This window comes from Chaetura pelagica, unplaced genomic scaffold, assembly GCF_000747805.2.
Source record: "Chaetura pelagica isolate M959 unplaced genomic scaffold, ChaPel_1.0 scaffold954, whole genome shotgun sequence".
NCBI classification, from domain to species: Eukaryota; Metazoa; Chordata; class Aves; order Apodiformes; family Apodidae; genus Chaetura; species Chaetura pelagica.
The window spans coordinates 306,863-333,546 of NW_009952907.1; the positions used below are offsets into that span (position 1 = coordinate 306,863).

General features: G+C 38.8%; 1 protein-coding gene across 1 annotated transcript; it reads left to right on the forward strand.

Annotated features, from left to right (window-relative positions):
- Nucleotides 1–3,239: 3,239 nt before the first annotated feature.
- On the forward strand, nucleotides 3,240–24,922 carry RNASET2 (ribonuclease T2). The gene is made up of 9 exons (XM_009995648.1): nucleotides 3,240–3,328; nucleotides 5,869–5,935; nucleotides 10,179–10,234; nucleotides 11,141–11,198; nucleotides 12,007–12,077; nucleotides 18,330–18,443; nucleotides 21,185–21,230; nucleotides 21,429–21,503; nucleotides 24,731–24,922. The coding sequence occupies exons 1-9, from the start codon at nucleotides 3,240–3,242 to the stop codon at nucleotides 24,920–24,922; spliced, it is 768 nt and encodes a 255-aa protein (XP_009993950.1).
- The last annotated feature ends 1,762 nt before the right edge of the window (nucleotides 24,923–26,684 follow it).

Consider the following 26,684-nt stretch of genomic DNA (forward strand, 5'->3'; position numbering starts at 1 on the left):
GCCGCTGGGCAGGGCCGGAGGAGGGGGCGGAAGGAAAATCGGGCCGGCGGGTCCCAGGCAGGGCGAGGCAGCAGCGGGCTGAGGTGAGGTCTGGGGTCCGAGGCACAGGAGGTCAGGTTTGGAAGCCTCTGTGCTCCGGCTTCCATGCTGCGCTGTCGTCCCACCCCCCGACCCGTGTGTGACCGCGCTGCGAGGGGCGGGTGTTGTTCGGCCTGCCCGGGGTGTTCCCGGGAGAGCCTTCTTCCTGTTGCCTCCGGTGAGGTTACCGACTGGCGGGAAGTTAGGTGCGATATGCAGGATTGGTAAAGACTCAAGTGGTGTCAGGTTTCATTTCTTAGGCTTTTAATTCCCTGTGAAGCAAATCGAAAGTCAGGCAAAGGAATTACAGCATTTCCCAAAGTTGGAAAAGCTCCGTTTATAGTTTTTTCTTTGTATACTTGTCATCAGCTTTGTTTTTCTCCTGTCCCTTGTAGGCATCCCGCTGTGGGTTCTCTGCTCTGTTGCATTCTTTGCTGTTTGTAAACGTTGTAATAAAATGTGACGATTGTTTATCTGGATGGTGTCCTTTATGGTGTCAGGAAGTTAAATGTTACAACTGTGCTCAATGTAGTGCAGTGTGTTAGTTTGTGTGTGAGGAAAGCTGGGTGCCACCTTGCTCAAGACTTCCTCAGGAAGTCAGTGGAGCACAGCACCAAACTTTTGCCAGACAGATCCTAAAACCACTGCTGTGCAAGCTCTGCTTTGAATTGAGCTTTGGTGGCAGCAGCAGCGAGACAGTTCTGCTGATACCGCTGTGTCGGTGTACTTGAGTATTGCATCTGAAAATCTATAAGGTGCTTTTTGTAGTTAGACAGCACTCAGGCTTGGGACAAATGGTTAGCTGGGAGCACGGCTGTGGAGGTAAAAGTTGCAGGAGCTGAGAGCGTTTTTATACGTTAAATTAATGCTTCTGATGCACAGTTTTGTAACTTGGCTGTTAAACTTGTGACTAGTGTGTGCTGCCTTGTTTGAGATGGCACCAAAGCCTTATATGTTCAATTTTTTTGCTTTTAGATGCTATACTAGCTGTACTGGTCATCTCTGACCATTGTTTTCAACACTTTTCTGCATGGTTCATTCCACTGCTCCAATAGCAGCATTTTTTTAAGCCCCCCTCTGTTTCTAGACATTACTTGATGAATGGAAGAGGCAATAATGGCCTTTATGCTTTTTTGTAACTTAGTCACTGGAAAAAATGTTTCTTTGTGCCTGCCATCTTAGTTCATACCAGTTTTCAAAAGAAATGTCATTATGTTTGGTGGCTTATTTTTCTTCCATAATCTACTTCCTTAAGGTTTTATTTCCAGACCCTTGTACAGAGTAGCTTTTTTTTGGTGATTGTGTGTGATACTGACTTTTAAGTGGTACTTTCTGCTCTCTGAAATAGGCTTTTTATACATAGGGCAGAATCTTCCCTGAAGACTGACATCTCTCGATGTTTTATCTTGGGTAGGTAGTTTATCATGCAGAAAAATAAAGTCTTGCTTAGTTGGTTATTGGTTGAAAAGAACAGTGGGTGAAATAATAAACAGGCTTGTAAGGTTGAATATCACGTCATTAATTCCTACTGTTCAAGTCATGAGTCTTGAGATCACTCTAAATGCTGAACTCTTGGGGAAATTGTATACCCAACAGTTAATTACTTATTTACAATTTTTGTGTACATTCTGAGCATATATGAGTTTCTTTAACACAAGATATACGTCTGGCTTTCTCCAGCTTTTGAGAAATATTAGTTCTGTTTTACTGATTGTTTTTCTATACAAGCAGAACACTGCAAATTACTTGCAATTTTTTGTGCTCCTTTTGCCTTGTGATTGAAAATCCTTCAGGCCTTTTTTAAGAAACTAGACCAGAAAATGACCAGTTGCCAACTAAGATTTATGCAGTAGTATCTTCTATTCGGCCATGCTGGTTACCTTGATAATATGAGCATTACGAATTAAAGAGATCTTCACATATAAAATAGATGAATCGCTTAAAGGCTGTAGTTTCTTCACAATTTAGCAGAATCATGTAATAAATCTTGCTGCTGAACTGTTACAGAAGTTGCTGGGGGGGCTGCAGGCTTGGTCCGGAGATACAGGGTAATGGTGGGAAAATGGACCCTTGTTTATGATGAGCTGTGGGTCAGAATTAGAGTGAATTTCTTAAATTTAGCCTTTATGGCTAAATCAGTAATGTCTCTACTGGTGTCAAAACTGGCTTTATTTGACTGTTATAAGACAGGATTAATTTATAAACCCTCATGGAAAAAGGCAATGAGTTGTGCAGTGAGCGATCTTAGGAGGGACACGTTTTTACATGCAATGTTTTGTAGTGCTTTTTATAGGCTTCTCAAAATGAGAAAGTTGAAAAGTAGGTTTAGTGAGGCATTAATAATTGCATGTAAATACATGCAAGTACATCTATTTCTTGCATTTAAGAGGTAGCATTAGAAAAACTGTGAAATGACAGGTGGATACAGGTGGAAGCTGGGACTTTTTGACCTGCATCGAGTGAAGGTCCTCCTGTTGGTGAAAGTTAAGATTTTTTTGTTTGGTTTTATATTATTTGATTGGGTTTTTTTTCCCTTGATCTCTAGGGTTCAGGAGGTAATAGGCAGATTATGCATGGTTTTGTAGAGGCTGTCTCAGGTTTCTAACAAGAACAGAAACTAATCTGTTTTTAGCAGCAATTTTTTTTAACATCAGTTTAAGTAGTCAACTGGCATTTCAAGATAATTTAATACTTGGACATGTACTTCACATCCAGTTTCTAATATTCAGCCTTGGTCAATCCAATATGAATATTCAATGTTAAGTTCAAAGTTTCTTTAACAAAGCACTTTGGGCATTTGAGCTGTGGAGTCCTACATCACATAAAGTATGGTTGCCTAGAAGGTTTATGTATTTCTATTGGAAAGTGGCTCTATTGGGACTGAGTGCAAGTAAAGACAGGAAGAAAAAAATAAATAAATAAAAAGAAAACTGTGATCTCATCCTTGATGCCATTAATTTATGAAACTTAGGATACAAGCTGGGGAATCGGGCTTAAGTCTGAGATAATTTTACCCATGGTTGTAAATGTAGTCTCGAGTTGATATTACCTGCTGTTTCTGAGATAGCTGTCTTTTTCTATATTTTAACACTTGCAATTCAGTGCATTGGTTACGTAATGGTTTTCTTTTAAAACCTTTTTACAGCTCTTTGATTAACAAAATGAAGCCTACAAAGTTGCATTATTGGATTTTGGGTTGCTTTTCCATGATGCTATGTTGTTGGTGTACTCCACATAAATTCACCCAAAGGTAAGTTATGCTTATCTCTGACAGTTATTTCTGAACTGTGGAGCAGAATAGTTTAACTTCTAATTAATGTATATTTTCTTATTATATGCGGTTTCTCATGTGTTATTCTTCCCTTAGTGACTGGTGAAATGAGGCTGCTCCATTATCAGGGCAATGGAGGTCATGCCTAAGAGAAGCTTTATACTTACTGTGTCAGCCTGAAATAAGGGGGAAACTTAAATTACATTGCACTTAAAGAGCTTTGCAGTCTTGTTTTAAATGAATCATTTAGGCTTATGATGTAGTAATCACAAAAAGGGCAAATAATTTTGAAACATGCAACAAAAAAACCCTATAATCAATCCTCTATGGCATGAATTGCACCAACTGTTACAATGTGTCCTTTTTTTTTTTCCTATTTTCTCTTTTTTTTCTATTTTCTATTTTTTCTACAGCATCCCAGCTAGGGTTGTTTCACTGCTGTGCACCCTTTTGGTGGTTGTTGCACTTGGGAGAATCTAAGTTTAAATACCAATGGGCCATGGGGGAGCTCACAACCCAAATCATGCCCTTCTGTAGTAAAAGCTCAAATGCCTGTTGCATTATATTCTGAATCAAACTTTTCTTCTTTCTTTCATTTTGGTTTTTTTTTTTGGCAAAGGGTTGGTTAAGGGTGCTCAGTTCAGTGCTGAACTGTATGGCTACATTGCAGCTGGTTGGTAACTTAGACATTATGCTGAGAATTTTGGAATGCCTAGAATGTGGGCTCTGGCTTGGCCATCCTGGAGTCAGAGGCAGCCCTAGAGGCACATTGCTGGGCTGCACAGGCCAGAATAACTTGGGTCAAAAATAAGGTGAAATATCCCTGAAGATGAATAAATATTGAAAATTGCTTTGTTTGGATTCCAGTTCTGAGCTTAAGTTTCTAAAACTAGCTCTGTTTAATAATAAATTTTTTCTGACCTGTCCTTAGCCAGAAAGTATGTTCTAGGATAACTTGTTTTGGCATGATTGTCATTGCAGTTCAGCCACTATTTCAAATAAAGATTAAAGATGGTATTTTTCTAAGCAAGAATTTTTTAAAGTGAGGAAACTAACTGCTCCACAATATTGGGAAATTCCTCAATTTGCATTTCCACAGCAATAGTAGAGACTAGTAGAGTTAGAAGTGTTATTAATTTTCATTGTGGCTATGCCTGCTTTGTTCCAGAGCTATTCTACTACATTATTTTAAAAAGACAGATACACATGAATGCTTAAGAAAAAATGTGGCCATTGCAAAATAGCAAAACTAGAAGAAAAAACTGAGAAGTGATGTGACATGAGAGTATCCCTGCTTACTCAGGTTAAGAAGAATTAGCTTTCTCATACATTTTAATATAACCTCTGGCAACCACTAATGAAGGACATGTGGCTGTTAGCTTCTAGAGAGTAACAATTTATTTTGACATTATTGCATAGTTCTGTCTTTTTGAATAATTTACAGTTCTGTTTTTATTGATTTTCCCACTTGCTATTCTATTTAATCACTTTGTGTGGTTGCTTAATAGCTAAATATACCTGTTGCAGTGTCTGAAGCAATAGTTTTTTGTCTATTTCTAGTTTATCCAGATTACGTCTGCTCCAAACTGTTGGAAAATGCCTCTGTAGGAGTGATAAAGACATGATACAGGTTTCCAACAATTCTTGTGTAAAATTTTTTAAGCTTCCTCTGCCCACCCCCGCCTCAGCATTAGATAGTACAGATGCCTCTGTGAGTTACAGATCTCTTTACTCTAAGAGGTTTTGAAACACAAGTGCTTTTGCAGAATATGGGATATTCCTTCTTTAGTTCTTCCTTAGGTAACCTTAAGACTGTGTCACAGTTTGGTTATTTGTTAAATGTTTAAAAATTACTTAATTTAGAGTAAGCATTTTTAAAATGTAGTGTTTTAATTAAATATCTATAACATTATGAAATAAGAATTTTTTTAGATTTATGGTTTTTATTTTATTCTTTGTTCTGATTCATTTATGTATTTATCAAAAAGGTTGGAACCCTTGCAGGATCAACTTACGTCTCCTGCAGCGTCAACTACATTGCTTGTGCTTGTTTGTAGTCTTTCTTTTTTAGAAGAGTAGTTAGAATTCCAAGAACTATACTTTCCTTTCAGCTAATATATCCATCAAGAAGAATTAGAAGATTCTTAACATCCTAAACAAAGATTATTTTTTTAAAACTACTGTTGTAAAAGCTTGCCAATAAGCACTCTCATATATATAAAACAGAACAACATGTTTCTTCGCTATTTAATAAATGGAAAACATATGAAGATAGGTTGCAAGCAGTGGAATTTGTCTAACAGTAGGGAGGTATTATTAGGTTTCTAAATATATTGATTCTATGTGATTTGTTAGTTTGGTCTTGTTGGGTTTGTAGTTCTCAAATATTGCAATATAAACTGTAAACAACAACCAGCTCTAACATCAATACCTTACGCCAGCAAGCATTGTGCTGCTGGCTGAGGCGTTGCTCTTCTGAAAATGCTCAAGGGAAAACAGATTTGTCTGTCTTTCTCTAGTGACAACTACCCTCATACCTGGAAAAAGCTGTACCTTGCTCATCATTGGCCAGTGACTGTATGTAAGGTGAGAATTTTGTGTTTGTTCTCTTTTATCCTTACAAAGGTAGCCTTGGGCAATAAATGTTTGAAAACAGAGTGAAAGAATCCCATCAAGTATATAATCTTGATTATGCCCTTTAATCTTTATAAAGGCTTTCACTGATCTTGGTGCAACTTTTGCTGCTTCCTCTGGTCTTCAGAGTACCAGTAAACAAGACAGGATTGTGATATGTTACAGGTATAATGAGTAGTCAATGTAGGACACACTATATACTAAGCCTTAATTGCTCATTGTATATTTTGTGATGTCTTGATAGTTGTAAACTTAATCCTAGACTTTCACCAGGCGCTGTAAGGGAGCTTGTCTGCTTTGTCTGACTGAAGACAGCAGAACTGTCTGCTCCACAAGAAGTTTTTAGCTTTTTTGTGTTGACTCCAGCATTTTAATGATAACTAATCAGAAATGGATTCAGTCAAGAAAAAGAGAGTTATAAAGGTGTTATGGCAGGTATCTCTGGGCATTTCTGTATTTGAGGGGCAGGAACCAAAAATTAATGCAACCTTCCTATATCTATCTGTCAAAATCACAGCTAATAGTTGTACTACTTATGTCCCTTTTGCTATTAAATACCTACTACTACTGTCTGGTAAGTTGAACATTTTTCTCATGCTTGAAATACTCAAAAGCCTCTTCTCATACAGGTAGGTTAAAAATATGCTATACCTCAGAATGGGAAGATGTGATCAGATTTACTGACACAAGGATGAAGAATCCTGTGGATAACAGAAGCTTCAGTTTCGGGCAAATGTCTCTAGAGCTAAAAAGGTTCCAATTCTGGGAGACTTAGGTTTGCTTATTACGTTATTATGTCTTATTTTTTATGCTTTAGGTTTTTAATTTCTCATTCCTATTCCTGGAAATACAGTAGCAGCAGTAGCAGCAAAAGTAACATACTTTTGAAGGTCTGAAAGGCCTTTTTAAAAATACAGCAAGCACAGGTCAGCTTGCCAGAGATTTGAGAATATGCATTTTCCAACTCTTCATGTGCTTTAAACTGTATATGTGTAGCAGGTGCTTTTTAATATTGTGTGTGATCAGCACAATTAAACTGGAGAGTGTTTCATAATGTCTTCTAGATTACCTGTTAAGATAGAACTGTGAATGTCATGGAAGCAGTCATAACCCTGGGACTTAAATACTGATTGCTACAGTGAAAGGGCAAAGGAGGAAGAGAGATGTTCTTCATCCTGTGGTTAGAAATTCTGGTACCATATAATTGCTCTAAAGTGACTATGTCTTTATCAATAAAGATATCCAAGCTAAATTCACAGACCTGAAGTGATTATGAATTTCAGGTTCCCTTAATAAACAGAGCCTGAGGTGGATTTTATTGAATTTAATGTGGCTAGTTCATGCCACATTTACATTTTCTGGTCACAAATTAATATGAATCCTGTTAGGTGGAAATAGGAGTAAGTCAAGGGCAAGAAGAGAGACTTGCCCCCTCCCTTTTTATGAAGATCTTTAATTCAATAATTTGAAAAGAGAAATATTATTGCAGCTTTTGCATAGGTTTGTATAGAAATATAGTATTGTATAGAAGATTACAAATAGAGAAGATCTTCTGAAGCTATTTCCTTTTGAAATGAGGAAAATCAGATGCAAGTCTGTTGGCTATTCAGATGCTCCACTGTTGAGAATGGACAGGATGATAAAAGAATGGCTGCCAAATCCTCCTGTTATCTGCCTTTTACTGTACATATATGCTCATCAAATGAAAGAATCAAAGAAGGGACAACAGAGTAGGCTGGTGAACAGAATAGTCTGAGTTCAAGTTTGAATGTAGTGTTAAGCAGCAGATTGTTTTGTGGTTTTTTTCATAAGAGATAAAAGGTTTTTCTTATTTCAGGCTTTGGTAATAATTTTATGGCAAAGACTTGAAAGAAGAGTAGAAACCACTATTAAACCAGATGTGTTGAAGTCATACAGCTCTTGACATAGTCTGTTTTGGTAGAAAAGAAAGTTTTTTCCTAAATACCCATGCAGCTTCTAAGATAATTCTTAGTCTATGCCTCCAGCTTCTCCTTGAATAAGGTCTGATTTAGATGTTTTTTTTTTAATCTTTATCTTTTTCAAGGATAAACACATTAAAGATTTTAACTTCTCTGCTAAAGGAATTAAAATTGTTTTAGTTGACTCCTCCCAAATTGTTTTAGCAACCGTATAAATTTGGTTAATTCATTGATTGGTTTTCCCCAGAGGATGGGGAGAAGAAAGAAGGGGAATAATTACAGACTATTTGGTAGACAGAAATGGAAGAGGTGAACTCTACAGCTTCAAAAGCAATGACTTTTCATAACAGTTGTCATATTTCATTATGAAATAGCACTTCAAATTGATCTTAATTAAATTGATGGCTTACTTAAACAGAATGATCAGACTGATTGAAAGGGAGAGCAGGATTAATTATTTTTCTTCCCAGATGATTACTTTTTATTTAAATTTGGGGTATCTGTTTGTGATCCAGTAGCATTACTCCTGCGTACAAGCTGTCATACCAGAGATACGTAATTTGGGCAGCTCTACTCTGTGACAGTTTGATGGTGTTTCATTTTTCGGCATGGCAGAGGTGAAAGGAGCTACCTTTCTTCTAGCAGCTGCTGTATGTTCTGTTGCTGCTACAAAGAGGCTAATCTTTCTGCTCCAACGTTCTGTTCCCTCTCAGCATGGTGAGTGCTGTAAAGGCTCTCTGGTACTTTTCTCAGTGCTATGAATCACGTATGGCTAATTTGGTTTGGTTTGATTATCACATTGCTTTAGAACAGGAGAAAACAACGTTCCTTTTTCAAATTAATCTAGATGTATAAGGCTTCCTGGGGTCCAATGCGTATTTGAAAATACACACTTGTAACTCTGTTTCACGTCAACAATTGTCTGAGGTTGAATTAATCCTTCAGCAACTAGTATGTGATAAACAGGAAGTCTGATAAGAAGTGGTTTTGCACTTCTCAGACTGCTCATTTTATGATATTGATTTAAAGTGAACATTGGAAAAATACTATGGCTAGCATTAAAAAGGAGAATGAATGAAGCTGACAAAAGCACGCAAAGTGTGAACTAATGCATTGTAGGTTGCATTGCCCTCACTGTTCTTCCAGCACACTGTGTAACACCAAGAGCCTGATGAAATGTGGAGAAGAAACTGCTAATAAGATTAGTGTCGTGATAGCAGAGAACTGCTTCCAAATTTTAAATACTCTGGGCTTTCCTTTAGCATGTCTGAGAACTGCAGTTAAAGACTGGATAAGGAGCACAATTGCACTGTTCTTGTTACCTTGGTTGAGAAAGCTGTTTAGCTGTCAGCTTGTGTTTCAGGGGATGATGTATTAGCTGCTGGCTATTAATTTGCTGTATTTTGGGCTGGATAGCTGGTGCTTCTCAGTTCTGCAAAGCTTGTCTCTTGACAGGAGCAATATTGTTTACACGTTTGCAGTGTTTGTTGAAAATGTCCCTGTCAGGAAAAAAAACCCAAACGTGTTCCTGGGTTTAATTGTGGAAAGCAATTAGTGACATTGCAGGCCTCTGCTGCTTCTCTACACTCTGCTCTTGTATCACATAAAAGGCATTGTGGCACAATTAAGACAGGATGCAGAGCCAAAAAGAAAAGCTATTATTATGGGGAAAGACTCTAAAGAGATTGTGATTTAATGTAAAAAAATGTTTACAAAAAAACCCCATAATTACTGAGTAGAATAATCGGGGAAAATACTGTAATGGTATTCTGTGATGTGTGATAATGAGGGGGTTTTTGCCTTTGTTGAGGAATATGTACTCTGCTCTACACAGTAATTAATGTGTAGGCTATTTCTCCTGCATTAGAAAAAGTTTTGACTGGGTTTTATTTTAATGGCTCATTTAGTGCCACCTGGAATATGATAAATGCAGATTTAGGTCCATTCATTTAGCATGGATCAGGCCACTTTCTGTTACCTCAGAACCTCTCTTTTGTCTTCTTTTTATGTTGCCTGTTCAAGATGCCTCCTCGTGCGCACTTGATCTTCAAAACTTTAATGCCGGTTGGTTTCTGCTAAGTGGCACACAATCTGTGACAGCTTCAAATATCTGTAGTTCCCCAGTTCCTGATCTGAGCAAGCAAAAGTTCTCGTATCTGACTAGAGCCTTGGACCACAAATGAATGAGCTTTTATTTTTTCCTCTAAACCCTTATCCTTGAACAAATATAACAAATATTCTTTTTTTTTCCACAGATGAGTGCTAATGATTGTCAAGACCCTCCAGAGTACTGGACAATCCATGGACTGTGGTATAATCAGAGTGTTTTTAGTTCAGCTTGGAAAGGAAAAATCCGGCTTTGTACCAGGATGTTTGGTGCTTTTTTTTTAAAGGCTTAAACTGTCTGATTTTATTATTCCATGAGACAAAAGTCTTAATTTTGTTGGAAATCAAAGCCCTAAGGTTTCATATAAAACTGAAATACACTTCTATATCTCATGAATCCCCAAGCTCCTGAAGTGCTTTTGCCACATGAGCATTTTATTTATGCTTCTTACAAAATCAGTAATATTCTCAAACAGAAAGGATAGTCTCCCATCTTTTTTATTTTTCTCCCTGAGTTAAAAGAATTTGTTAATGTCTTATGACTGCATGTGCCTTTAAGTATCTTAATTCAGCACAAACATTGCAAAAGTAGAGGAAAAACTAATTTGCTTCAAAGGAATCAATTCACTGGAATTGGTGCCAATGCAGCAATTCCAAGATTTTCCTGACAAATACAGGGAAAAATTAAGTAGAGGAGTTTGTTAAGCTATGTGTCCTGGGAAGGTGAGTGGCATTATGTCTAGAACTCCAGTGTCTTGGTAGCACTTGCAGAATTGTCATTTGGTGCAGTGGCTGAGGAGGTCAGTGTCATTAGTGACATCATATGCAAGACCCTTCCATACCATTAACTCCTCATGTATGTCTTTTACGTGGAGTGAGAGGAGCTAATGAAGAACTTCTGCATGGAAGATGTTTTGCTCGTAATTAATGTCTTGAGTTTGTACTTCTAAGACAGTGTAAATGCTGATGGCTTACTTGCATTTTTAAATAAAATCTCTAGCTATAATCTTGCGTATTTGAAATTCAGCCTAATTATACAGAATAGAATGCTGTTAGTTACAATTATTGAGTTAGGAGACATTTTTTTTTCATTTTTATTTTGCTTCCCTAGGCCTGACAAAACTGAGGAGTGTAATAGGACGTGGCATTTCAATGTCACCGAGATTAAGGTATTTCTTTAAAGCAAAACCAATCATACCAAGCAGAGCTGACTGCAAATTTCTCTTGTGCATACTATGTGCAAAATCCATAGCCTTTAATATATTATTCTAAATGTTTACTGGGTTGTATGTTCTTTTAAGGACTCCACAAATTCATTAGATACTTCTGGTACTACTAGAAGTTGCAATGCTTGTGATCATTAGCAACTATTCCTACTTGATTTTGTAGACATGCAGTTTGACTCATTGAGCCAAATTCTCCTTAAAAAAATCTGGAGAACATAGGTGGTGGATCTGCAGTGGCAAAAAATTACCTGGGAAAAAGAGGTTACAGTCAGTCTATGTTCTCTCTTCTGTTTTCTACTGCAGAGCCAAAACACAGAAAATAAAACAGTTCAGAGTATATTTTTTCTTTTCCCAGGCCATTAGTCCTTTTTATTCTTTTTTTAAATTAAAAAAATAAATATGTATTTCATTCAAATGTGTTGTAAATGGGGATAGTAGGCTTGAAATTTGAAATGCTGCATGACTGAACAACTTCTGCAGGGACAACTGAAACAAAAATCCTACTCTGAGGCAGTGTGTTGGTATTAGTGCATTCATATATTTAGATAGTTGTTCCTACCTGTTACCTCCAACAAACAGCACTTTCAGAATATTGGGGGGAAAGACCTTTTATTTTTCTGCAAGTAAATGTTTCAGTTGGGGATGTTGAAAGAAGAGGCTTCAGTTCTAGAAAATATATTGATGTATGTAAATTGTGTAAAAAATAGCTTTTCAAGCCTGTAGGTGCATTTGATAATTGTGATATTTTTAGGACCTCATGTCAGACATGAGACACTACTGGCCTGATGTTCTTCATTCATCTCAGAATCGCACCCAGTTCTGGTGAGTACAAAAAGGCTTGAAAAGTATTTTGGATATTGTTTTATTAAAAAAAAATAATCTGTCTGAGTTAGTAATTTTTGAGGTGAGATATTGGGCATAAGAAGCAGTGTCCAGGAGGCCACTGAAAGCAGCGTGTCTTGTCAGTCTCATTTACAAAATAAATCTGTTTACTTCTTAGAGCACTTGCAAATTACAGCTGTTGAAGACAGGGCTATGGCAGAGGTTTTGGAGAAATGAAACTTAGTGAGAGAGAGAGAGACAGTGTTTTCTCCCTTTGACCCCAGGGAGAAGAAGCAGCTGCTGTTGACAGGTAAAACGTGGGTAGCTGTCACACTTGACTCTGGTTTGACAACAATGCTCTCGATCCCCTCCCCCTCCCACCCAAGTAGGGAAGGAGAGAGAGAAGAAGAGAGTGACTTGGCTGCTGGATTGAAAACTAAACTACACAGCTTTAATTAAACATTAATGATAAAAGAAAATATATACAATTATATACAAATATATTCAGATATGTGCCAAAGCCTCTCGCCTCCCCCAACAACTCCCACAGCATCTCCTGAGCTGTGAACAGTCCTGAAAAGTTCCAGAGCTGCTGGAGAAAGCACAGAGTGGTGAGGGTCAGGAGAGCGCGAGCCTGGGGGGTCGACGGTGATGGATGGACGGCGTCCTCCCTGGACGCCTGCCATGGATGGAAGAGAAAGGAAGAAGAAGCAGGAAGGAAGTTGTCTTCTGTGATCTCTGACCTTCCTCTGAGCTTACGTAGATATATGGAATGGAGTATCTCTGGCCAGTTTTGCTGTCTGTCTAACTCAGCCTCCTACGGGGGGTCATAGGTCTCCCCGTAGTTTCTGAGCCGGCAGAATAAAGGTGCGACCTTTAAGACCCAGCATTTAGAAAAACATTCCACTGTTACTAGTCTGCTATGAGTTAAAAGCAAGCTTACTGAAGGAAAAAAGAATCAATAAAAGGAAAATTGGCTTCATTCTGGCTCAGACCAGGACAGTAGTAGTAGCTCTCCTGGGATGTCACAGCCAGCTGCAAGTGAATTCCAGGCCTCTTTTCCTAGCTAGCTTTCCTGTGTTGCTCACCTTGAGAGTTGTTCGTCCTGGCTCAAACCAGGACACTCAGAGAGGAGGAAGTGGAGCAATAGGATGCATTGGATCATCATAGCCACTTCTCTGCAGAATTCTCCATTTTTAATTACTTTCCCAGCAACCAAAAAACAGAGATGGGTATTTATTGAGAGACTGACTTGCCTGGCTCACCAGAAAGGACAGGGAGATTTTCATCTCCCTTGACAAGAGCACTGTTTTCCTGCTTTTCCAAGTGTCACTTTGGTTCTGAATACTCAGACACTTGGACTGAAGAGTGGTATGGGTGGCATTTGAGTTTGCATAGGCTTTAATTCAAGTGCATTATTTTAAACTAAAATTATTTTCCAAAAAATGAACCACGAGCTGCACCAGCCAAGGTATGGATATGCAATTTGTTCCAGATCACCAGTTAAAGTGTAACATCTGGTAAGAAGCTGAGCACAGCGCTAGAGGCAATAGCATTTAAAGCCATCTCAAGTATAAGTGCCTGTAAACTTTCCTTTGGATTGGATGACCATTTCCTCCCTTTGTCACTAGGAAAAAGCTTAGAAGGGGATGTGCATCTCTCTTAGTCTTGTCTGTGCTCTACAGAAGGCACCTGTCCTCAGAGTCTTTAACTGGTTTCACAAGTGTCTTATGGCAACCTGAACTTCTGTCAGAAGTGGTGGTCTCACTTTTTCCTCCTTGCAGTCCTCTGTTCTTGGACTATACTGGGGAGAACATGACCACTTCTTGCTGTGGTAGTACAAGTTTATGCTACCTTAAACTATTCCTAGAATTAGAATAAGATAAATGTTTAGTAAATCTAGCACCTCCCGTGCCCTGACTTAAAAGGCGAAGTAAGGAATCTTCCTGGTGACTTTAGAATAGCTGCAGGTGCTTCTGCAGAGATAATTTTACATCTCTGTTCACCTTTTTAGCTTATGAACTGCAACAATTGCCACCCAAGAGCTTGAACTGAACAGGATAGAATGCCTTAATAAAGGACAAAGTTATGGTTGCTGTATATGTCAGAATGTATTAACTGAAGCTATCCCTTTTAGAGTTGTTGATAATTTTCAGATCAAATAAAATTTTCTAGACCAAGAAAATTCTCTTCAGGGAATATGCATATGTATATGATACAGAAGAAAGAATCAACTTTTAGCCTATAGGACACCTGGATGTCCCCAATATTGCACATTTTGTCAGCAGCGCTTGTAGCTTTGCTTTACAGACGTTCTTTGTTCCTACCTTAATAATGAGCCAGTCTTCAAGCTTAGTGGTTTCTGTAATCCTTGCACCTACCTGATATGCTTCTGACTTTGTCTGTCACATCTGCATGACTTTGTGCTTGGCATAACTCTGTTCCTGTTGTACATAACAGGAAGTAACATCTCTTTGAGGTTCAGCTTCATTTCCACACTACTGAGTTGTACTAATTTCATTCTCTTGCATTTCTGCAGCCTCCTAAGAATTAATTTGTAGGTCTCAGCTTTGAGGTATGGAAGTGTAACATTTATTCTTAGCAACACCATTGAGAAAATGGTGAAATACAAGTTATATAATGGAACCCAGTCTAGTGCTGTAAGACACACTCCGTTTTGTTTGTGTCTCACACGGAGGAAAAGTATTCAGCAAAGTTCATGACCACTTTCATTTATGCTCGGTGCTACTGGCTAGCTTATGGATACAGAAGAATGGGTGGCTGTCCTGGTTTGAGCCAGGATGAAGCCAATTTTTCTTTTTACTGATTTTTTTTTTCCTTCAGTGAGCTTTCTTGTAGCTAGCAACAGTGTTCTGCTAGACTGATAAGACAGTGGAATGTTTTTCTAACTACTGAGGCTTCAAGGCTGCACCTGCACTCTGCCAGCTCAGACACTATGGGGAGATCTGTGACCCCCCCGTAGGAGGCTGAGTTAGACGGACAGCAAAATTGGCCAAAGATGTTCCATTCCATATATCTACGTAAGCTCAGAGGAAGGTCAGACATCACAGAAGACAACTTCCTTCCTTCTTCTTCTTCCCTTTTTTTCTGTCCATGGCCGGCGTCCGGGGAGGACTCTGTTCATCCATCACTGTCGACCCTTAGGCTCGAGATCTCCTGACCCCCATAACTCTCTGCTTTCTCCAGCAGCAGCTCTGGGATTCCTCGGGACTCTTCCCAGTTCAGGGAAGTGCTGTGGGAGTTGCTGGGGTGGGGGGAGGCGAGAGGTTTTTGCCCATTCCTGAATATATTTGTATATAATTGTATATATTTTCTTGTATGATTCATTAGTGTTTTAATTAAAGCTGTGTAGTTTAGTTTTCAATCCAGCCAAGTCTCTCTCTTTTTCTCTCTCTCCTTCCCTACCTGGGTTGGGGGGAGGGGGGATCGAGAGCATTGTTGTCGGACCTGAGTCAAACTGTGACAGTGGCCTTCATGAATACAGGCAGATACATTCTGTATGCACATACCACTCATCTGTGAGCTGAGACTCAAGTAGAATTACCTTTCCTTACTGTGGTCTAGGTGAAGGATAATGCGTCTCACAGAATAACACAGAGATAGTAATTCTTTTTTTGTATAAACAAGTTATTTTATGTTCTCCTTGGTACCTGCAGCTTCTTCATTTCTGAACTGCTTCAGTTTGAATTTAAATGCAAGAGGTGAAGGCATTTCGTATGCCTTCACTGAGTGGTTAGAATTAGCTGTATCTGTGTCATTGTTTTATTTCATATGGCTGTGCTGCAAAATAAAGTAACACTGGCAAGAGTCTCATCTTAAAGTTTTAGCGATTCTAAAGTAGCTCTCCATTCTGGAAGCTCACAGGACTGATGAGAAAACTTGGGCCTGGTGTTTTTTTTGCTTGCTGCAGCTGCTGATGTATGGGCTTTTCCTGTGGGTAACTGTATGTTTTCACTTGTGATGCCCACAGCCCCATTGCCTTGGCCCCTGTGATCAGTGCAAACTGGATCAAACCATTTCAACAGCAGTTTCATGTTATCGGTAATAGGCTTCTTGAGCAACATCAGATCTTTGGGCCTCTGTTTATGCCTTCTTTCTGGGAACAGCAGTGCACTTAAATACAAGTACTACTGAAAACCTTCAAAAGACGAGCACCACACTTTAACATTTTTTTTACACACATGCATGGATATATTCCTTGAAGAAAAATTATTATCCTGCATGCAAAGCCTTGCCTCCAGCTTACCACTCTCCAGTAGCCCTTTGAATTTGGCTATTGTCTGCTTCTCATCCAAGTTAATTACACAGTATCTCATGCTAAATTTGCCCCTAAAAGCTTCCATTTTCTTTAAAACTGTGTTCTCTTTTCTCATAAGTAATTTCAAATCCCTTGTCAGGAAATCTGCTCTTTGGCCCTTGTAAAATCAACTTCTCCAGGCAGTAAACAATTCACTTGACAAACAGTCGATTCAAGTGTTACAGCCAACATGAGAACTCTCTACAAGGCTAAATTTGGGAACATATATTGAAAATCTTCTAGTAATGCATCTTCTCCTCTGCCTTAATTCTCTTGATGCCACAGTTGCTTTATTCAGTCTCTGTTCAGAAGTAGTTGTATAAGAATTTCTCTAGATACAACTGTTAACTTCTTTTAAAGTGTTTTTATTCCTTAAGAAAAATCTGAAGTTTTTAATATGAATGGACAGTTTAAAAGCTTTCAAGTGAATAATAGTAGTCCTTGTGCTTCTCTGCTTTTCCATGAGGTACTTAAGGCATAAGGTCAGAGAAAGCAGTGGTAGTGGCAGGAATTTGTGACTAGATAACTTTTTGTGTACATCTGCAGAACTGATACGTGTTTAATACAAATGGGTCATGAAAATTTACAAATAAATAAATAAATCTGCTTTGCTCTGAAATCTTAATGGAGTTTTTTTACTGTTTAGTCTATCAATAGACTTCAGAACTGATAGAAATGTATTTTGATCTTTGTCAGAGTTTTTCTCCTGTTTGAGTTTGTCTGCCATAAAATTGCAATAATTGCTTTCTTTTGCACTCTGTTCCATGGTATTAGAAGACTTGATTGTGGAATAGAAGGAAGAGTTGAGAGCAGGCCTGTGAAAAAACTGCCACAGGCCAAAGCAAAAGTTGAGACAGCAGTCTTTTATTAGCAGCTTGCACAGTTTTAGTGTTCCACCCAAAATAAGGGTTAGTTTCTTCCGTGCTGAAAAAAATTTAGTGCTTTGAAGGTACACTTAACATGGAAGAGTCCACTATAACTTATACAAAGTTTAGAAATACTCATTTTCTAGGCAAATTCTTACCATTCTGACCTCCAAACATCTCTTTGTAATACGCTGTGATACCTTTGTACCATTAAGAACATGATGCTTATTTGTGTCATAAATTTCTTTATTTAATTACTTCAAAACCAAGCTGATTCAAAGGAGACAACTGAAAAAAACCTGACAGATGTCCAAACTATTTGGACTATCTTAATCTAAAGAAGCACTCAAACAGCAATTTCGGCTTTATAAAGTTTTGTTACACTCTTGTGATGTAAGTTCTCTTAGTCACCTTTGAAATGAAGTAATGGTTTATTTCACATTGGAATCTATCTTGCCTCCTCATCTTGCAATGTCCAGTCTTTAAAAAGTGAGAGCGGAGGAGAGTATTATTTCTTTGGTGGGTAACAGGTGAAGGGCTGAACTGTAAATGACTTTTGCATAAATTAATATACATAATTTATAGGAAAACAGAATACTGATTCTGAATGTGCCAGGTCCATAATAATATCCAAACCATTAGACCATCATCTCCTTTGTATTAAATACGTTAGTTTGAAAAGTCACTTTGTCACAGCTGCCAACATTAATGCCAACTCATTGATAAATTTTTAACACAACTCCTTGTTTGAAATAATTTATTCTGAGTGTGATGTTACAAAACCATAATGAGGGACTTCTTGGACTTCTTCCTTACTCTCCTGATAGGTCCAGAATCTCTTGGTGAATGATTCTACTAAAAAAATACATAGATGCTGCTGTAATTGAAATGATGGGAGTGGTCTTACTTGGTTTTGTTTTTCTCAAGTGCAGTATTTTTTTAAAGCAGTGTCCTACTTCACACATGTGCCTGTTCAGATACTTAATTTAAGTACATAGACTAGCTTGTGCAGTACATACATCTACAAATAATGTTTTCCAAAACTTTAATTTTGTTTTCCTGCTGTAGGAAACATGAATGGGATAAACATGGCACCTGTGCAGCCACGCTTGAGATTCTTAATTCTCAGAAGAAATACTTTGGTAAAGCTTTAGAACTCTACAAGAAAGTTGATCTTAACGGGTACGTAAATGAACTCAGTGATCTGCCCCTTATTTGAAACAGTTTATAAAAGTTTAATATCTAGCCTAAAGAAAGTCTAAAAATTTGATGGCAGAGGGGAAGTGAGTATTAGCATAAATTATTTTTAGTACTAGAGGAAGGGTTTTCTGCACTGAGAAGCATGTCTTTGGTCAATTCAGAGACTGATAAGCCAGCACTGTTCTTTGCAGCATTATTTTAGATAATGTGAGCCAGTTAATGTTGAGAAGCTGTATTGGCTATGTCTCCCTATCAAAAGCTCTGGTACCCGTAAACTTGCAAGTCAAGTGACAACACCGCACAAACTTCTGAGTCATAATGGGGCCTGAACACCTGTTTTTAGAAAAGACAGTTCTCTGCTCAGAGGAAGGGGCAGGCTGCAGGCAAAATTGTGCAGAACATCATGGGAAAAAGGCTGAGGTAAAATCAAAAGAGGATGTGATGAAGGGTGGTGTTTAGTCACTGCTCTGCTGTCCTTTCAAACAGCCCTGATGTGACACTCTTGCTTTGTCCTAGGGACTGATTTCCTCCTCATGGTTCTAAAGAACTGTCTATTCTAGATACAAAATCTTGATGGAATGTTGAGGCTTGACCAGGCACATCCTGGCTACACATGAATGCCGGAATACTAGAGTAATTTCCTGATCAGTGTTGGTATGGGTGGGAGAATGTTTCATTTGATTTGTTGAGCATGAGTTGTCTCTCTGTGTAAGAAAACAGTATTTGAGAAAGGAAACAAGTTCTTCCATATCTAGAAATGTATCTTGGAAAAAAAAAATCTCATTCATATTCTGTCAGAGTCTTGTCAAAGCAATCTCCTAACAAAATCCCATCACTTTGCATATGTGCAAAGGAAATAGGCCTTTCTCCCAGCAACCCTCTCCTATTTTTGTAGGTGGCTTGTAAAATTTAGTTAGATTTTTCTAGACACAGTACTTAAGAGCGTGTCATATGTAGTGTTCAGTTTAATAATGTCCGATGAGTCAATTGTCTAGGTAACTTTGAGACTGAGACTAAAACATTTTACAGATGGCACAGTGACCATCTCTGTAGCTCTATATCAGCATATATAAGACGGAAAAAGAGTAGAGACTGAAACATGTTGAAATTAATCGCTCAGAACATATTCTCCTTTGTAAAAAATAAGCTAATTAAATTAATCTTTACTGAAAAGGACTGCTAATATTCTCCTTGTACTTAATTTATATTTAAATGAGAAAAAGTAGTATTAGTGGTTAAAATACTTTTTCCAAAAAGGAAATTATTAAAACCAGGACATTATGCAGGCTCCTATAAGAATAGCAGAACATAATCTGTGTTACTGGCCTCCTTATATACAGTATCAATGACTGATAAACAGCTAGACCTTTAGTCAACTGGGTTAAATCTCCCCTATGCAGAACCTGACCTTGGAAGGATTGAGACTTGGCACCTATTGGGTCTTGAGTCTTGTCAATTGGGAAGTGTGGTCTTCCCTCAAGACTGAATCTGAAAGAAGGGGTATGTATATAGGCTAGAGGTTCTTGAGAGTTACCTTGTTTCTCTTCTGTGAACTTTTCCTCTTCAAAAACACATTCATTAGGAAATGTTTCTGCCACAATGTTGGTCCAGATCCACTCACTTTGTCTCTCTGCCATTGTGCTGTTCACCTCCCACCCCGGCAAGCACATCTTGTGCTAGAACATGAGATTGCCTGGAGCAACCTCAAAGGTCTGTCTCTGTCCCTTCCCACGTGGAGAGGGTTCTTCCTGACCCTGCTGGGTTGGATAGGAAGTGACCTTGTCATGAGCCAGATTGGGCAACCCAGGGAAATTCAGATTGGACCCACTTACTTTCTGAACTCCATCTCAGAGAGGAGCCCAGGTGCAGCTGGATCCAGTCTTAGTCTCAGACCTTGCCCTTCCAGGAAAAGGGATTAAAATGTGACAGTCTGAGGAAATATTCGACCATCCAATACTCCTTGATCGGATTAAGGTGAAATGTCAGTCAAGTTCTGTATTTGAGCATTAGCTTTAATTAGACCTTTAGAAGGAATACTGATACTCCAATTATTATATATGCTCAGGCTGCACAATCATAAAGGCTGATATGTTAATTATAAAAGTCACAATACACTGCATAACCTGGGAAAAAATCGCTATAGGCTTTGCATCATTTAATGATTTTAGGAAGGAAAAGAAAAAGAGAATAAGAGAAGAAAAGTTAGAGAGATTGATAAGAGAAAGCCACCAGTCCTGGATCCAGTGTTGGTCTGGCCAGCAGAGGGGGGTTGGTATCAGTGAAGCTCCCAAAGCCAGCCATCACAGTTCCTTCTTTTATAGGCCTGTTTTGCTTAAACAATTGTTTTGCAACAGTGAGTAAGCATGGTTGAGACATACTGAGATCGAGCAAGCAGACTGGGGAGTGGACCTCTACCTCCTCTCCTCCTCTCCACCATTATTTCCATAGGCATCAAGCAGTCCTTTGGAATGCAAACGAAGTTTTGTTTGAGGGCTTACAATGGTGTTTGCCTGACCCCCAAGAGTCCCTGAGGGCTGGTCCCTCACCGACCTTTGAGAAAAGGGAAAACTTTTCTCGGCCTGGCAGAGGATGGAAGACAAGTTTCCCTTGTTCCCCATCGCTGTAATGCTTCCCAGGTTCTGCATCAGATTAGCTGTTTATCTAATGATTATGAAGTCATGTTTGCATACAGGAACTATGGAAGAGTTTTATCTTTCTTTCAGTTGTCTCCTGAAAGCCGGGATAAGGCCAAGCAGTTCATATTACCAGGTAAGAAGCAATCTTTTATAAAACAAAATCATGTGCAGATGCTTTTTAAGCAGGAATCAGTTAATTACTGGAGAATAAATGATCTTTTTAAAACTGTAGAGTTCTTTAAGGTTGTACTAGAAGTTTATGTGAACTTAGTGTGGGAGCTGTTTGAAGATTTGGTAGTGACTTTTTTATATACACTTTTTAATTTTTCAGATGACTGCCATAAAGGAAGCTCTTACAAGATTTTATGGTGTAATGCCGAAGATCCAGTGTCTTCCACCAGAAGAGGTAAAAACCCAAAACAAACACATGCTCCCCAAACCAAAAACCAAACAAAACCCCAAACAAATAAAAAAGCTCTTTTTTTTTTTGGTGTGAAATAGCACCTTTCATCAAAAAAACAAGAGCAAAAATAGAGTGCAAAATCTTCAGCATGGTGAAACTTAGGTCAGAGTGTTCCTTGCGTATATAGAGCTCTTTGCAGATTATATGTTGCATGATTCTGGGAGTTGAGTTCATAAAGACATTGCTTACATACTAAACCACCGAGTTCAGCTTATGTTGCTCATGCCACAGCCTTTTCTTAATGCAGAAATATTGTTTGTGGAGGAAGTGTCCATTCTTTACCTAATAACTCCTATTAATATACTTCCCTAGCAAGTGGGAGCACTGGGTTTTAAAGGTCTCTTTGTCTTAAAAGGTTTGAACCTTCATCTCTTGCATGAATGCTGTAACCACCACTCCAGAGGTATTGCTATACCTGTGTAGTTTCAATTCACCCTGCTAAAGCTTAATTGCCGTACAGGAAATTACTAGAACCAAAAAGAGATGAATGGAACCAGTGACTCTTGGCCTGGACAGGGGTACTGCTGTCAACAGCAGTCTTCCTTTCACTGGGCATGGCTTGTGTTCTGCATGAAGAAGTTACTCAATGGACGGAATCCTTAAAAAATAAAGCAGCTCAGAGACTTGTCTCAGGTTGTTCTCAAAACCCCCTGCCTAAAGATGTACACAAAGGTATTTTGAGCTTCAGTGTGGTTCAGGATGACTATCATCTTTCATTTTGAGCCAACGCCTACATTTTCCATTTTTTTCTTTTCTTTACCAGTGATTGTACTGTGAATCATGATGCAGTAGAGGATGTGGTACACAGAGACCTTGTGTTAGAGTGTAAAATACAGGTCATCATGTCTAAACCATAAATGTCTTTGAGGCAACAAAATGGTGTTTGGAACAGTTATGTGGGTAGGCTGCATAGCTGTTTCTTTCCTTTTTCAGTTAGGTTATTCTGCTTTTATTCAAAAAGAAACAAAGCCACAAGACAGATTTTCCTCTTACAAGTGGTTCCTTATTATCTCAGCTTGATAAAAGTGGTTTACTACAAACCACGAGAGAATTATTACCCGTACGTAGACAACAATGTAATGAAAACTTGCCAAGGTACAGTTGCTGTTGGTGTTTAATAGCTTGTGTATTGTCAGCTTACTTGCTTTAGTAGTGCTCTAAGGTTTTTATACTCAGATGTTGTTTCACGTGAAAAAGAATTCTAGGTTACGGTTATTTTTAAAATGTGTTTTTACATTATTTTAAGCAAAAAAGGTTGCACACTCACCTACCTCTTGATGTTGAGGACATACAGACCTAACATAAACTCCAGTTTCTATCTCTGTTCTGTTCACTATAATTCTTCTTTTAGTACAATTGGGATACTGCTCAAATTATGAGAAAGTAATTTACAGCTTCAATCTCCTGTGCTCAACAGCTGAAGCTAATGGGTAATAGAAGGGAAAAAGTACACTCTAGTTATTTAAAGATAGCCCTTTTCAGAGTTCCAGCCTTGTCAATGCCTGAAGTGCATTATGGAGGTACTTGGATGTTTAAAAGGTGTTACACGCTTGCTGTGTTCTTAGGTTTCTTTAAAAAACAAACCAAAAACCAACCAACAACAAAAACCCCAAATGCAATCAAAAAAAGAAAAACACAGCCAAAACAAAATCCCCAGACCAAACCAAAACCAAAAAAACCCCACCTCAATTACTTTTGTCTTGTACATATGTTTTTGTCCTGCATAGTGGTTTCAGAACCAATTTTCTTTATGTGCACTTTGTCACACTTGAGCATTTTTGAGATTTTTGTAAATATTCTTCCACACATTAAAGGTTTCCATGCCTACCTGCCTTGTTTATGACCAATATTTCTCTTCATAGTCTGTCCCATAGTCCAAAAATGACGTTTCTGCTACTTCTGTCAGCTTGCTTCTCTACTTTTTCAGTAACTGCTATTATAAAACATTTTTTTTTTCTCCTTTTTGGAGATTTTTATCTGCCATAATTCCCATCCTGCTCCACAAGAGTTGGTGAAAGGTGATTTTTCAGGTCACATACACTTTTCTGTCATGGTTTGACTCGGAATTGGCAATTAAGCCAATGACAGCAATGCTCTCAGTCCCCTCCCACTCCCGTTCAGGTAGGGAAAGGAGGGAAAGAAGAGAGAGAATAAAGGGGAAAAACTTTCCGGGTTGAAAACTAAAATAGGCAGTTTTAATTAAATAGTAATGATAAAAGAAAATATGTACAAATACATACAAGTATGTGCAGGAATGTGCAAAACCCCTCACCTTTCCCCATCCCCACCAACTCCCATGGCACTCTCCCCAGTCATGAACAGTCCCAAAATGTCCTGGAGCTGCTGGAGGGAGTGGCAGAGCGGACAGGAGCTGAGGGGAGAGTTATAAGGGTCAGGAATGCACAAGCCCAGGGATCAGTGATGATGGATAGACAGAGTCCTCCCTAGACACTGGCCATGGATGGAAAAGAAGAGAGTAAGAAAAAGCAAGAAGGGTCTTGACTTCCGTGATCCCTGACCTTACACCAAGCTTATACAGATATATGGAGTGGAATACTTTGGTCAATTTTGCTGTCTCTCTAGTCCACTCTTCCCTACAGTAGGGTTGCAAACACGAGTCTTCTGCTCCTTTAGCATCTAAGGCCACAGAGCAAAGTGTCCTTGACCTCTCAGCAGTAATATCAACATTCCAGTGTTACCATCCACTAGCTGGAAAACTTTCTGCTAGTTAAAAGAGAGCTCACTAAAACAAAAAGTATCAGTGAAAAGAAAATTGACTGAATCCTGACACAAACCTGGACATCTTCAGTAATCACAGAGTTCAGACAGAGCTCATCATTAAGGTGAATGATTTCTGTGTACTGTGTGGATTTGGTAAAAATAATCCATGTCACAGCATTTCATAGTGCAATTTACTAGTCAGGCAGATTCCTCAGATTATTTTTGGATTATGCTGTTGGAATGTGTTTCCTTGTCTGCTTATTCTTTAAAGACAAGTATGTACTATAAGCTGTTCAGAGTGGACATCTCTGGTACCCATCTCCTTCATACTTTTCAAGTGGCAAATATGCAAATAAGCCCTTCTGCATTCTATAGATAAGACAATGTATATGAAGAATTGATTTGTTTTCTTCTTCCCATCAAGCTGATCTCATCCCTTGTGTTTCTAGGGTGAAAAAGCACAAACAATTGGTCAGATTGAATTCTGCTTCACTAAAGAACTGCAGCTGCGAAACTGCACAGCGCTGAAAGATGAATCTAACCCAATCCACGCTGACTTGAAGCTTGGAACTGAGGAGTTGTCTATCTGCAATGATGCTCTCCCAACCTATTATCCTTCACAGGTTCAAGATCACAAATGAACCCATAAGAATTTGAAAAACTTTTTGAACAGCAACAAAACATACTTCTTTTGCCGTTAGAAGAGAATGATCCGCATTGTAATATAAGTTGCACAGGCTGAAGTATTGAATTGTGGCTCCGATAGTTATAAGATCAGAACCTGATTTACAGCTTTGCCTGGACTTTTTGACTTGCTTATAGTTTGAATCCATGTTCAAAAGAGAAGTGACTTCTTATTTTCACTTGCAGAGAAGTCTGCCACTTGAGCTACTTTTGTTTTTTGCCAGTGAGTCAGGGGCTCCCAACAGTGAGCAGTGTCCTGTTTAAAGGGACTTACCTGAGGTACTGCATTTGCCTTAATAAAACCCCACCCACTGTCTTTTTATTTTGATGACGTTATTACACATTAAATATTTTAATTTGCTATGATTAATATATTAGTAACAGCAATAAAACACTGTACATGACTACCGTTGCTTGTTTTTTGACAATCGCACCTGCCTGACTTGTAGGAAGATGCAAACATCTTTTAAAAGCTACTGACTGATTTTTTTTTGCAGAGACGTGCCAAGACATTATAAAGTTTTAAGCAATACATTTAAGGGATGCTTTAAGGGCTGTGTCTGGATGTTGGCAACTGGGACAGCTGATGAATGAATGGTAACACAGGTTCAGATCAAAGATCATGTCCAGCCCTTATGTCCTTCTACTCTGCCCTTGTGAGGCCACATCTGGAATACTGCATGGAGTTCTGGGCTCCCCAGTTCAAGAGAGACAAGGAACTGCAAGAGAGAGTCCAGCAGAGGACAACAAAAATGATTGAGGATTGGAGGGGATTGGAGCATCTCCCTTATGAGGAAAGGCTGAGGGAGCTGGGACTCTTTAGCCTGGAGAAGAGAAGGCTGAGGGGAGACCTTATTAATGCATACAAGTATCTAAAGGGTGGGTGCAAGGAGGATGGAGCCAGGCTCTTTTCAGTAGTTCCCAGTGATAGGACGAGAGGCAACAGGCACAAGCTGGAACACAGGAAGTTCTGTTTAAATATGAGGAAAAACTTTACAGTGAGGGTGACAAAACACTGAAACAGGCTGCCCAGGTAAGGTGTGGAGTCCTCTTCTCTGGAGATATTAAAAACCTGCCTGGATGCAGTCCTGTGTAATGTGCACTACATGATCTTGCTTTAACAGGGGAGTTAGACTAGAAGGTCTCTAGAGGTCCCTTCCAAATCTGCCAATTCTATGATTCTGATTGTCATTGGAACGTATATAATTTAAAGAGTTGGATTTAACACGATTTTAAATACAAGAGATAAACAAAGGTATATTGGGAGCCTTGAAATTGCTTTAGTTCTGAAGTGTCACTTCCTTCAGCAAAATAAAATCCATCAGCCTTGAAGATTCATCACAGCCTGGGGAAGATGTGGTCTATATTCTTTTCTGCATCATTAGGTAAATTAAGTAAATCCCAGCAAGGGGATTGTTTGTGCAGTCTTGGTGCTATAAAATACTAATCAACTCCACAAAGGGGCTTAGCTTGTTTATACCCTTTGTCAGTGTGCTTTCTCATGCAAAATGCGTAAGTATCCCTTGGTGTCTTGAGTATGGGCTGTCTGTCTCCAAGGGCAGCTCCTCAGCCTAGACCACGGGCAGGTTCTTTTATCTCATTCTTTCCCTCTCTTCCGGGCTTACACTGAGCCCAGCTCCAGCCAAATTTATGGTGAGACAAAATAAGAGATTGGAAAAAGCAGCTTCTACTAATTTTCTTTAGGTAGTTACCCATGCA